Source organism: Anoplophora glabripennis, unplaced genomic scaffold (genome assembly GCF_000390285.2).
Source record: "Anoplophora glabripennis isolate ALB-LARVAE unplaced genomic scaffold, Agla_2.0 scaffold280, whole genome shotgun sequence".
Classification (NCBI taxonomy): domain Eukaryota; kingdom Metazoa; phylum Arthropoda; class Insecta; order Coleoptera; family Cerambycidae; genus Anoplophora; species Anoplophora glabripennis.
In genome coordinates this window covers 221886-235132 of record NW_019416356.1, presented here as the reverse complement: position 1 = coordinate 235132, position 13247 = coordinate 221886, and the positions used below count along the sequence as shown (strand labels likewise).

Genomic DNA, 13247 nt, shown 5'->3' with positions numbered 1-13247 from the left:
TCATTAAGATTGCGCAATACGTGTTACTTGAAAAATTTTTTTTTGCAGGACCCAAAAATTATAAACTTCAAGCTTCAAATTGCTTTTTTTTACTCCAATACGACCATTTTTATCAAAGATACAGCCATTTGAAAAATCGCCGAAAATTTAGATTTTTTTTGATCCCTTAATTTTTTCCACTACCTAGTTTGGATAAATAAACGTTAGAACACTATAAATAAAATTATTGGCTCCGACACTGACCCCGCAGTTATTTCCCTTTGAGACCGAGCTCCAATATCCGATCTAATTGCATGACTGATTTATATTTAATAATCTCGTTCGGAAGGCATTGATCCAATATTTAGCCTTGATGTTATAGCACTTCTCTATTATAACAATTTCGTTTGACAAGTTAATATAGATTCGTGAATAAACGAACGTCAATTTCGATAATCAATATCTGCTATCAAAACATTTAAATATGAAGTTTGTATAGAAGGAATTCTAAAAAAAAAAATGCAATAAACTCGAGCGAACGCCTCCGTCTCGGCGAATCGTAGGCAGCCGGCATTTCCCATAAAAAAAAACTCGGAACAGGATACGCGCCTCGCAGTCCTGAAAAACTGAAAGCCTCCCCGTCGCCGTCCCCTTGCCCCCACGGGGAGGGCACAACAACGCACACCAGTGCAAGTACCGCGGCACACTCCGTTTTCTGTTTTAGTCCGTCCGTTCGCGAAGCAGGCGACGCTCGTCGCTCACGGCCCCCTACACAAAAACGCCGCAAACACGCAGTTTTCGCATTCGCCCAGGCACGGAGAGACCCGTTTTCGAAATTAAATTATGAGGAACGCTCATTTCAAAAGAGACAAGAGGAAGTACTATCTGTGGCAATAAAAAAAAACCAGCATGCATGCGAAATTTTCGTGCGGTTTCCACACTTCCTCTTCTTAGATAGTAATAATGCCTGCGGCTCTTTTTCAGTCGACCAGTAGGTGATTTTCAGCGGCGACGCGAGCGACTCTCTCACGTTCCCTTTTTTTTTTATTGAACAAAGGACCGCCGGTGTCGGGTGCGATGTGCGCTAGGAAATTCTGTGGTTGGTGCCACAAGTGGTGCTTTGGTGTTTTTGTTCTAGTGCTTTGTTTGGGATTAGATGGCGCCCGCGGGTTGTCCTTAGCCAGGATAAAGAGGGAACACATAAGCGAGGGAGTTGTAAGTACCACCAACTACAAAAAATATATTAATTTTAATAAATTGATTTTAAAACTGATCGATTCGATTGGGGTTAGTATTGAAACGTAAAAGTCAAACTGTTTTATAACAATTGAATAATACAGGGTGTCTATTCATCTCTCGAAAGCGTCTAGGATGATATCTGCTCCAAAGGGATTGCTTAGGCCAAGAAAATAAGCTGGGAAATTACCATTTCGCGACTTTTTGTTTTAGCAAGCTGAATTTATCACTATAGATGCTAAATATTATGTACAATAACAATATTAGTTTCCACAGTCATAAAAATGGAAGGATTGTTTACAGGGTGGTTAATTGTATATTTTTTACGTAAATTCAAGTATTTCGCTTATAACTTTTTTCCGTTCATTTCCACGAGAAAACAGTAAAGTACTTTTTTTTTCGTCTTCAAAAGACTTACAAAACTAGCATTCGGGCGTCAAAAAATATTGATTTGATCAAAAGTTATAAACAGAAGAAGTTTATTTATGACTTTTGAATTAAACATTTATAAACTGCGTTATTATTACCAGACCGTTTTGGCATCGCATTCTCTCATTCCTTATAACTATCTAATAACTCACACGAAATCTGGAATCGGTAAGTTGAATAGTTTACAAGTTATGGCCTTATAAACAAATTAACTAATTATTAGTTTGGACGATCCCGAGGATCTTCCACAATCGCACTGATTTTTTTCATGGTAGATTTCATAATAATACATTGAAATCTATATATTTTTTTTAAATTCAAATTTGCAACCCGGAATTTTTTTTATTTTTTTGCCTTAGTTGCAAAATGAAATATACGACGCACGAGCGTAATATGGTCATATATTATTACATATTCGGAAAGCTTATGAAAACAGCTTTAAGTTAAAAAAAAATCGTCAAGATTCGTTGAAAAACAACGGAGTTACAGACTGTCAAAGTTGACGGCCTATTGTTAAACAAATTAGGTTGGTAGCAAAAAAAATACTGTCATAACCGGCAACCCGAGTACTTTCCCAGGTAAAAATATTTTATTTGTGGAAGTTTGTTAAGTGCATAAGAAATATTGTCAAAAGTCAGTGGGTCGCTTGATTTTCGCCGAGTCGTGGCGCGGCGGAAGGGTGGGGGAAGCGAACGACAGCGAGTCCGAGGGAAATGACGGTAATATTCATAGTCCTGCCGTTAAATAAGCTAAATTCGCTTGAAAATAATATATTTGACAGTCTGTAACTCCATTGTTTTTCAACGAATCTTGACGATTTTTTTTAAATAAGTTCTTTTCATAAGCTTTATATAATAATATAAGTATAACTATATCACGCTCGTGCGTCGTATATTTCATTTTGCAACTAAGGCTAAAAAATTTACATGATGCAAATTAGAAATTAAAAAAAATGATAGATTTCAATGTATTATTATGAAATCTACCATGAAAAAAATCAGTGCGATTGTGGAAGATCCTCGGAATCGTCCAGATTAATAATTAGTTATTTTTTTTATAAAGCCATAACTTGTAAACTATTCAACTTACCGATTCCAGATTTCGTGTGAATTATTAGACAGTGATAAGGAATGAGAGGATGCGATGCCAAAACATTCTGGTAATAATAACGCAGTTTATAAATGTTTAAATCAAAAGTCATAAATAAATTTCTTCTGTTTATAACTTTTGATGTAACCAATATTTTTTGACGTTCGAAGGCTAGTTTTGTAGGTCTTTTGAAGACGAAATAAAGTACTTTACTGTTTTCTCGTGGAAATGAACAGAAAAAAGGTATAAGCGAAAAACGTGAATTTACGTAAAAATTATACAATTAACCACCCTGTAAACAATCTTCCTCCCATTTTTATGACTGTAGAAACTAATATGTTATTGTACATAATATTTAGCATCTGTAATGATAAATTCAGCTTGTCGAAACAAAAAATCGCGTCCAACTCTATATTTCCTGGCCCATGCTAGAGATTCTCATTTTTAAAATCACCGTAAATATTTTGATAAAATTTCGGCGTACTAAACTGCAGATAAGTGTCCAAGACTGGTCCTTTATTATTACAAGGTATCCAGAAACGGACTGGCCCCAACACAAAATTTTTTAAGCAGATGTCATACAATCCAACTGAACATATTTTTTGATTCTCTAAACATTTGCTTCTATAAAATGAACGGTTTTCGAGACAAATCGGTTTTTGGAATAATAGTAAAAACAATAATTAGTACAAGGGCACTAATAAAACTACTTTAATTTCTACAAAATGTTTCTTGCATTTAATATACAGTGTGACCCTTGATAGGGTACCGCACTCTTGTAAACTTTCTTATTGTTGATTTTTCGAGAAAAAAATATTCTTGATAAAAAGTGTTGCTTATCTTGGGAAGCCATGGGCAGTAATCAAATATGTGATAAAACATACAGGACGTCCAAAATATTACAAAATGTGAAATTTTCTCTAAACGAAGTGCCTTTATTTTTTTTTCGTTAAAGACTGTATGTATGTAACAAAGTTGTTTGACAACTCAAGAAATGCTTAAATACGGGGTTTAATTTACAATTTTTAACAATTTTTAACTATTTTACATACCATGGATATTCCTTATCAAGGTCAAAGTCAACACATTTATTTTTATTAACTGCCCATCGAATATATTTTTTTTCATATTTTGAAATTTATTTGCAGCCCATGGCTTCCCAGGTTAAGCAAAACCTTTTATCTTAACTTTTTCCCGAAAAACCAACATAAAAAAAGTTTACAAGAGTGCGATACCCCGATACCCCATCCGGGGAAACACTGTATATGTTATGTGTAACAATTTTAATAAAATTAGCAGAAACTGTGATATTAATAAATTTTATTTTAATGATTTCCACTCTATCGCTGTAATAAGTTGATTTTCGCTATATAAATATTACCTTTTTCTCATTTTGCATTATTATGTAAATGTTTACCTTTAATTTTTAGGATGTTTCTAGTCAGCTACGACCAACCTTTTCAAAGTTTTTGTAAAAAAATAAATTCTAGTTTTTACTGCTTGTCTCAAAATCCGATTTATATCGAACCATTTATTTTATCGAAATAAATGAAAAATATCTTTTTTAAAGAAGAATATTTATTTCTGTTTCATAAAACATCTGTCAAAATTTTTAAAAATACGTTATAGGAAGCATTTATGGGAGCTACAGATGAGACAAGCTTCTGTCTTGCATAAAAACATCGCCAAGAATACCAGAAACAATTTTTTTCTTTTTTTTTTGTTGGCAAACATTTTGAAAAAACTAAATTTTTTTATGAATACTGTCAAGAAATTCCGATAAATTTCTATGCCCATAGACCTAATACATCTAGTATAATTCTAGAATTAATCTTTGTAATATTCGAAAACGTAAGTACGGTCCTGACTTGTACGGATTGGTACTAACCCTTAACATTGACTGATCCTATAATTATCATTTTTTTTTTTCGTGATAACTTTTGTTGTTGAGAGCATCTAACAGTAGTTTTATTACCGACGTGGTAAGATACGAGTCTGGATGAACTTATAAAGCAAATTTCAATCACTTGCAGCGCGATAACATTGAAGCCTCTAAACCGCAAGTAAGTTTATTTTCCATTAGACAGAGATTGCGCCAAGTTAAACTCAGCAGGTGAAATTATCTAGCTCAACTAACTTACGTATTTATCAAAGTTATTTACCCAACACCGCAAGTGCCAGGCATTGTTTGCATTGATTGTATCTTAACCAGGTGTACACATTACAGTAAATATGTGCAATAATACTGGCATATTTTGCCTAAATACACTTTAAGTTCAAAACAAAGCCTATTCAGGACGTCTCATCGTTCGTAAAGAGCTTTATTGGAAACTTGGAAATATATATCCGCCTACGCATTCCCTGGATTTGTCTCCTCTAGACTTTTTGTGTTTGGAAGCGTGTTGTATATCCGTGATAACCTCCATAATTTCATGTTTATTTAAAAGCCCATAAAAGCAATCACTTCGGATTTTACGACTTGAAATGCTTACCGAAATGTCCTAGTTATCATCTTTAATATTAATTTTAATGCTTTTTTTCCGTCATTTTATTACTCATAGTCTGTCGGCTCTTTAGGTGCTTTTCTTCTGAACGTTACCGATAGCAGATTTTTTCTTAGTGCCACAACTAAATGAAGACATCGGGATTCGAGTAACGGGAAGTCGATCAATTCTGTGTAGCGTTCGAAGTGGGTCGCCGGCCAATTATCGCTGTGTGGCAGATAACCTCCTAAACAAATTCAAGCCTGGAGTGTTGACACTCTGAAACCTCTGATAGGGCGACGGTTTCATCCTCCGTTTTATCTCGCTGCTCACGTTTCCCATTTACATTTGATTGTTATTCTGCTACATCTATAATAGGCTATCTACACTGCAAAAAGAAGTACTGTAAAATTACAACTAAGATATATTCTGACTATTGTAATTGGCACTTTATAATATACTCTAATTGCTGCAATTTACATTATTTCTTCTACAGCTGATTTGTTGCCAGTAATATAGGTCGTGCAGTCTTATAAGAAATGTGAATTTACAATTACATTGCAAATTGTAAGTAAAAATTACATTCTACCTTCATGAAATTTCTCATATTTAGTAGATTAGTAAGATTAAGATCTAAGAAACTTAGGAAACGAGTAATTAAAAATATGTAATTTTCTACAAAACTACTAAGTACTGTAAAATTACAACCAATATATATTCTGACTATTGTAATTGTTATAATTTATAATATACTCTAATTGCTGCAATTTACAGTATTTCTTCTATACCTGATTTGTTGCCAGTAATATAAGTCGTGCAGTCTTATAAGAAATGTGAATTTATAATTACATTGCAAATTGTAAGTAAAAATTACATTCTACCTTCATGAAATTTCTCATATTTAGTAGATTAGTAAGATTAAGATCTAAGAAACTTAGGAAACGAGTACTTAAAATATGTAATTTTCTACAAAACTACATTTGTGCATCTAAATTGGTGTAAAATTACAGGAAAATTACACTAAACCTCTGAATGTATTTCTCCTACACCTATAATAATCTATAATAATGTATTATCACAGCAAACAGTATTTCTTTATAAGTCACCAGTAATATACATTGCGGTACCGTAAAATAATTATAAATCCGTAATATCATTCTAAAGTGTAAAAATTACATTCAACTTTCATAACCTTCATGGAATTTCACATTAATAGATTGGTTAGATTGAGATTTTTAGTAAATTTATAAGACAATTTAGTACTTAAAATTATGTAATTTTACTGTAAAATTGTTAATGCATTTATATTCCATGTAAAATTACAGATAAATTACATTCTGTAAAATTACAGTAGGCAGAAAATATCTTAATTGATGTAATTATTTGGATATATTCTTATTTACTTTATAGGTTATTTTTTACTAGTAATATAGGTTGTGAAATCTTAAAAGATATGTGAATTTGCAATTACATTATAGGGTGAACGTAAATTACATTCGACCTTCATGAAATTACACATTTAGTTAGAAGTAATTATAAATACTCATATGCATATGTGATTTTATTATAAAACTACAATTGTGTGTAAAATCGGTGTAAAATTACAATAAACTAACTGTAAATTTTGAATTTAATAGGAATAACATTCGTATAATATTATATATTTTTTCTGGGGTGGGTCCTGCTCACCCCTGCCCCCCATGAACTTGCGTAAGCCTTCACACAATATTTTTATCATGCCATTCTTTTTAATACAGATAAAATCATTGCTAAAAAAAACGATTTTTCACATTGATGAAAAAACTAAAAAACCGCAGCTTCCTGTCCCGTTGGAGTTATCAACTAACGACTTTGTCAGTCCAATCTAAAATGTTCACGCAGTGTTTTCCCTAGTGTGAGACTAGACATCGCCATCGTATCGATCAGTATTCCTTTCTTAAATGGACTTTACTAGTCCGGAGGGTTGTAATACAATACTCATGGGGTTGTCCGCTTTTCCGGCGCCGCAAATGAACGTTGGGGAGGGCGAAACGAATGGAAAAAAATAGGGAAACAGCAGGCAGTAAGACATTATATCACGACAATCGAGTGGAATCATATTTATGGTACGTATCTGTGGTATTATTCCCTTCCGACATTTCCGATCTGTGCCCTATTGATTTTTATAAGGTCGTTCGCGTCCCACGTCATTGAATAACGTTTCGATGCGTTACCTCAACAGGAACCTACAGAGTAACAAATGACTAACGTGCATACATTTTAATCTTTTGACGTAAACAATTAGAAAGTCGGGAAAAGGATATAAATTCATTGCGGATGACTAGACGGCGGTTTCACGCCATTTGAGCGCCATGTGCGTTAGTCAAAATAACTTTTTCCGTATTCACCAGGTGATCGCTGTTTTAATGAGTCATTAGTTGCAAAAATCGACCGCAACGGTATCCCGAGACACGAAAGAAATTGATGGTTTATTAAATATGCAACCCGTTATCTTAAAGAGATCCCCTTCTGAATCATCACTAGTCTTTTCCAGTTACGTCAGTAACGTGACACTTTTTTTTCTAATGTTCCGACAGGAAGCGCTAATACCGAAACAATTGCAGGAAAACGAATTCAATATTTCCAAGGAATTATGTTAATCTATCAAAACAATTTCATTCAGTCGTAGATATATTTTTCCCGCCATTCCTTCCGAGCGCTGATGATTCCCACAAGTTGCTGTTCGCCGGTAGAAAAAATTAGTACACGCAGAAAGTACATGGCTCACCTCATGACTATTCATTAGATTAGAAAAAAATAATTGTAATGTAAGCCTTGTTCTAATGGCGTTTACGTAATGTAGCGGCATAATTGCTTTCCAAACAAGACACGTATTTCACTTTATTCAAACGGACATAATAGAGCATTGTACACTTCTTTCATTTCAAAATTAGTCGCCTTGAATGCTGTCACCTAAGCATTGTTCTAAATGGGAACGATTTATGCAGCTGGAAATTTTATATTCAGATGGGTTCACAAAAACGTATCGTATCTCGTCCTCTTCATTGACCATCGACCTCAAGAAATTAGGTTGGAATCGGATATTGAACACTTGTGTGACCAAGGTCGACGTTCAATCGCGCATCTTGATGGCTCCGCTAGATTCTCATTATCGAGTTTCGGGCGCTCTTTTGCCTTTTTTTAGACGATGACTTTTTTGGTTTCAGCTATTGACTGTAGTTTTTCGGATATGCGGACAGTTCCGGCGGCAAAATTTGAAAATATATTCATTTTGAATAATTTCCCGTGGCGTACAAATGATATTAAAAATAGGGGTTATCAGAGCCCCTTACGGACGCCTATGATTGATCTAATTTCACAATAATTAGTACACTTCATACTGAATATAAAACAAATGGCTCTCATAGTGTAAGGAAAAATAAATAAAAACCAAGAGCTGTTTTTTCAAGAGCTTATATCTATAAAAGGAAGCCTTTGGAAGAAAAAGTGTATACTTCAAAATGACATTCAATTATTTTTACGAGATCTATCGATGGTTAAAGTGAATCACCCTGTATACTGGTTATTGAGAGCCTAGACGATAGCTCCCAATTCTAAATCCAAAAATAGTATTTAAAAAATTTATTTGTATTGATCAGCGTGGCAAGTACTTGGCATTAGATCTGGAGCTCCCGGAGACCTACTTTACGCCACCGTCACGCATCTGGTTCGATTTACCGTTTGTATTTGCGCACTAGCATAAACAACAGACCCTGAAACAAGCCGCGGACAGTAAGGATTCGAATTTATTACGCACCGACGACAAATTCGTACGTCTGTCACCGGGAGCGAGCGATACGCACAAAAACAACTAACGGCGGCTATTCCTGTAAGAAAAAGGCGCCTCGAGGCCGTAAACCATCGCGACAAGGATATTCCTTACTGTCATTAAACAAGCATTTCATATGGCGCTATAAAATCGAAGCCGAAGATATAAGCGCGTTTCGAGGTCGTCATACTGCACAAATAACGGTGGCCTAAAGGGGGCTTGCTACAAATTAAGTGGAGTCACTAATAGTTGGAAGAAGGATGCAACTGCGGGGTTATCTGCAGGTTCATCGAGACAAAGGTTCGTTGTCATCGGGCGTGTTGCGTGGCTTATCTAGGATTTATGAGTATTAAACTATTTTTTTTACTGTTAATCATAAAATAAATAAGGTTAATGAAAGATTTATTGACTTCTAATCTCTCGGCTGTGCCTGCAGGAAGATTATTGCTGTGTTACGTCACTTAAAATTTCCTATTTGTTGGACGTTACGATGTCAGTCACAGCTATAACCAAAGAATAAGAAACATTGCGTCTTTGTCCTATTTTCCCTTATCTTTCATGAGCTAATATTTACAAGTTGTTTTCTAAGTCAAAGTCATAAGTCATAACCTTCAAGAAGTTACTATTTGTGACCAAAGTGCCTTGGTGGACCAAAAGTCTAAAACCACTGTTCAACGACGAAATATCAAATTTATTTCAGTGTCTCTGAAAATATTTGATAGATGTATAAAATTGGGCTAACAATTTACTAAATTAAAGCCAGAAATACATTTAACTGATTTTATATCCACGTCAACGGAGATCTTGGGAAGCATTAATAATTCCAGAATTTCAAAATCACTGAACATTCTTTGTGGAAATTTCTCAGTTTTAAAATTTACGAGAATAAGACCATGCCAACCAATTATTTCATGATACGTCGACTGTCTAAACGTAAAAAAAGTTTAAAAACTGCCTTCCCTTCTTTCATCTTTTGTAGCTGACTGTTACATACATATTCACGAACTAAAAATTTAATGGTGAGGAACACTGGTGTACAGTGTTTATGAAAAGACGTAATGGATTAACAGTCTATGGTCCATGATGATTCAGAGTCGAATTAGGGTCACAACCGACTTTAAAAATGTTGTTTGTTTAATGTTAAGGGGATACGATATTATTGATACTATTGGTAACTACAAATCACCCAAAATTATATAATTCTGAAATATGATCAAGACCACCTCTTAAGAGAGGAGGTTCTAGAGATCTAGAGGAGCCAACCAACCAACGTATCTAGTTCAATATAAGATAAGGAGTTTCTCAGATTTCAGTTTGAGCGTTTGTATCAACCATTTATCTTTCCACAAAATTATGTTGCTCTTAGATTTAGAGGAGTGAAAAAAATCCGATCTTAAGTCAAACATCTTCAGAGATAAATGTCATTCTTTTTAAGTTCAACATCTTTTAACAGCAGTTACCAGTTAACCAGTTAACCAAGCAGTTACTGAACCAGTAACTGCTTGGTTAATCATCATCTCCCGAATAAATGGATAGGTCAACATAGGCACCGCGTTCCTCAGGTCTAAATCCTTTGGATTTTTATTATGGGGACATATGAAGCAGCTTGTCTACCATGTTGAAATTCTTTGAAAGAATTCAGGATGCAGCTAACCAGATACCCAAAAAATGAGTCAAATCTCATCTGTCAAGTGACGGAATCTTTAGTTCGTGAAGCTTTGCATTCGATGGACATTATGAATAATTTTTATAGTTTTAAGGTTAACAAATATTTAGTCTTTACACATAAATAATAATGATTGTTATATCGAATCAGGCTACTTTGAAATATCACTACATATTATAAAACAAAGTCCTCCGCCGCGTCTGTCTGTCTCTTCGCGATAAACTCAAAAACTACTGCACCGATTTTCATGCTGTTTTCACCATTGCATAGAGTGGTTCTCGAGGAAGGTTTTAGTATATAATTTGTTAAGTTTTTGTATACATTAACGATATTTGTTGGAGGTGTCGGAAAAAAATAAGCTGTCTGGGAGCTTTCATCCAAAACGCTGCCTAAACCCTTTGAGATATAACAAAATAATGTATGGTGGAATTGTGTATCTTATATAGGTCTACAGAAAAGTTCGCGATGGCATATGTCTATCTCTTAAGGATAACATACTGTATCCATTTTGATACTTTAAAAAATGGGCAATTATAAAGCGGTAATTGGAAAGCTATTTACACAAATACGGTATTAATCCTTATCATTTTAAATACGTTAGTTGGCTTGAGCATTTCATGATTATTATTTTTTCCCTTTACACCATGCAAATTAAATGAATACCTTAGGAGATATAGCAAAATCAAAATAATGCGCAACGAAATTAATATCGTGTCGCCGTGATTCGAACGGGCCGCGCGGACGCCCCGTGACCCCGCGCCTCGCGTCCGAGCCGGGAGGGTCCGAAAGTTTATGTAGTATATCAATGTATGGTGGAATTGTGTATCTTATATATGCCTACAGAAAAGTCCGCGATGGCATATGTTTATATGTTAAAGATAACATACTACCTATATCCATTTTAATACTTAAAAAAATTGGCAATTATAAAGCGGTAATGTAAAAGCTATTTACCCAAATACGGTATTAATCCTTATCATTTTAAATATAAAGCAATATTTAAGCATTTCATGCACATTATTTTATTCTTTTACATCATATAATTTAAATGAATATCTTAGGAGTAATCGCAAAAAAAATACGGACGGGAGAATAAAATTCAAGCGTCTCGCTTCGCTTGATGCGATCGCCGACCCTCCCCCCGCACCGTCTTGCCTACTGTTTAGCTAATAAGCAGAACGATAACGCGCGCGTGATCCTTTAATAAACTGACTTGGAGCGAATGGAGGTGACCACTGACGACTGTGTTTTCTTTCTGGGTGTTGTTGGAAAGTTATAATTGCGTTCGATATTTTAATGTCACATTTTTATTTTGTATTTGTTGTCTTTAGGTAGTTGGAACATACATAGATACTAGCAAACATACTTTTATTTCATTGAGTTTTAATAATTTGTTTGTTTTTTTCTTATTGTGAATCATTTAAAACTTCATAGTCGCATTTTTGTTTCGTGTTTGTTTTCTTTAGGTAATTAGATACCTAACTACTTACTTATTAATTAAAATTGATAGTCCTGAACATAGGTACTTTTAATTCATTTTGTTTTCACATTGTTGGTAGTTACCTATATTGTTTTAAATTTAAAGGTTTTCCATTTTTAGTTTTGAGTTCGTTTGTCTTTAGGTATATCGTGAATTAATTTAAAATTAATATTAGGGTCGCATTCTTGTAACTTCTAAACAAAAACGAATCGGACCCATGTTCATATAAGAAAAACTGTTTGATATTAACCCAGCTACCATCTGCCAGAGTTTGTCATAGAGTTTGTAAAATACCTTCCAATATTTCCCTTAAAAAAAGACATTTGACCAATACCAATTCCTTGGTCTTGCCGCTGCCAGTTACAGAATTCACTTCCTTACCCTTAGCTAGATTTTTTTTATCTGCCTTGGTTGTTTTCGGGCCAGGCCCTATGTGGGCCTGGCCCGAAAAGTCTGCTCTGACATTCATTCAAGTTGTTGGTTCTAAGGGCGGGCAGAACTGCTCAGAAAATGATGATCCTCTGAGATGTTTCGTAGTGGCTTTTTTAATTCTATTGCTTCCAAACTTCCAAACTGTTCACTAATTTTCACTGTCGACACCTTCAGCAAAAGCTACGTCGCAACCAGGTGCCGACTTGGTCGCGACGAAAAACGTCGTTCTTTAAATGTCAGCACGAACCATTAAAACCACTACAACGTCCGTCCCGTTCCATTCAAGGCTAACCAAACCATGCCTTCCATACTACACCAATCGAATATTTCTTGGACCGCTCGCTAGACGTTAAGGCTTTAATGTTTCCTGCCATAATCCATCGCGTACCTGACCATAAAGTTACTGGCACCGCTGGATGTTTGTTGTTGTGAAAGGGACGTGTTCGCCGAACGAACCTGGCTTTATAGGGGTCAAAATTTCGCATGCACAAAAACCGCTTGATGAGCGTGCAGAAATCCAAGGTGAAACGACAATACGGAGCGTAAAATTGGGTACATATCCGCCTGTTTAGTTTGAATGTATCTAATGGCACATCTACATCAGCCACAAGGTCCCAGGTCAGCGGTTCTCAAACTTTTTTTCAA

General features: G+C 34.9%; 1 protein-coding gene across 1 annotated transcript in view; it reads left to right on the top strand.

Moving 5' to 3' along the window:
• The first annotated feature begins 721 nt into the window (after positions 1-721).
• Positions 722-13247, top strand: part of LOC108910685 (matrix metalloproteinase-2-like) — a 198699-nt gene continuing 186173 nt past the window's right edge. The window contains exon 1 of the mRNA XM_018715380.2: positions 722-1194. Within this exon, the coding sequence (XP_018570896.1) occupies positions 1057-1194 (138 nt within the window). The 5' untranslated portion in view covers positions 722-1056. The remainder of the gene's footprint in view (positions 1195-13247) is intronic.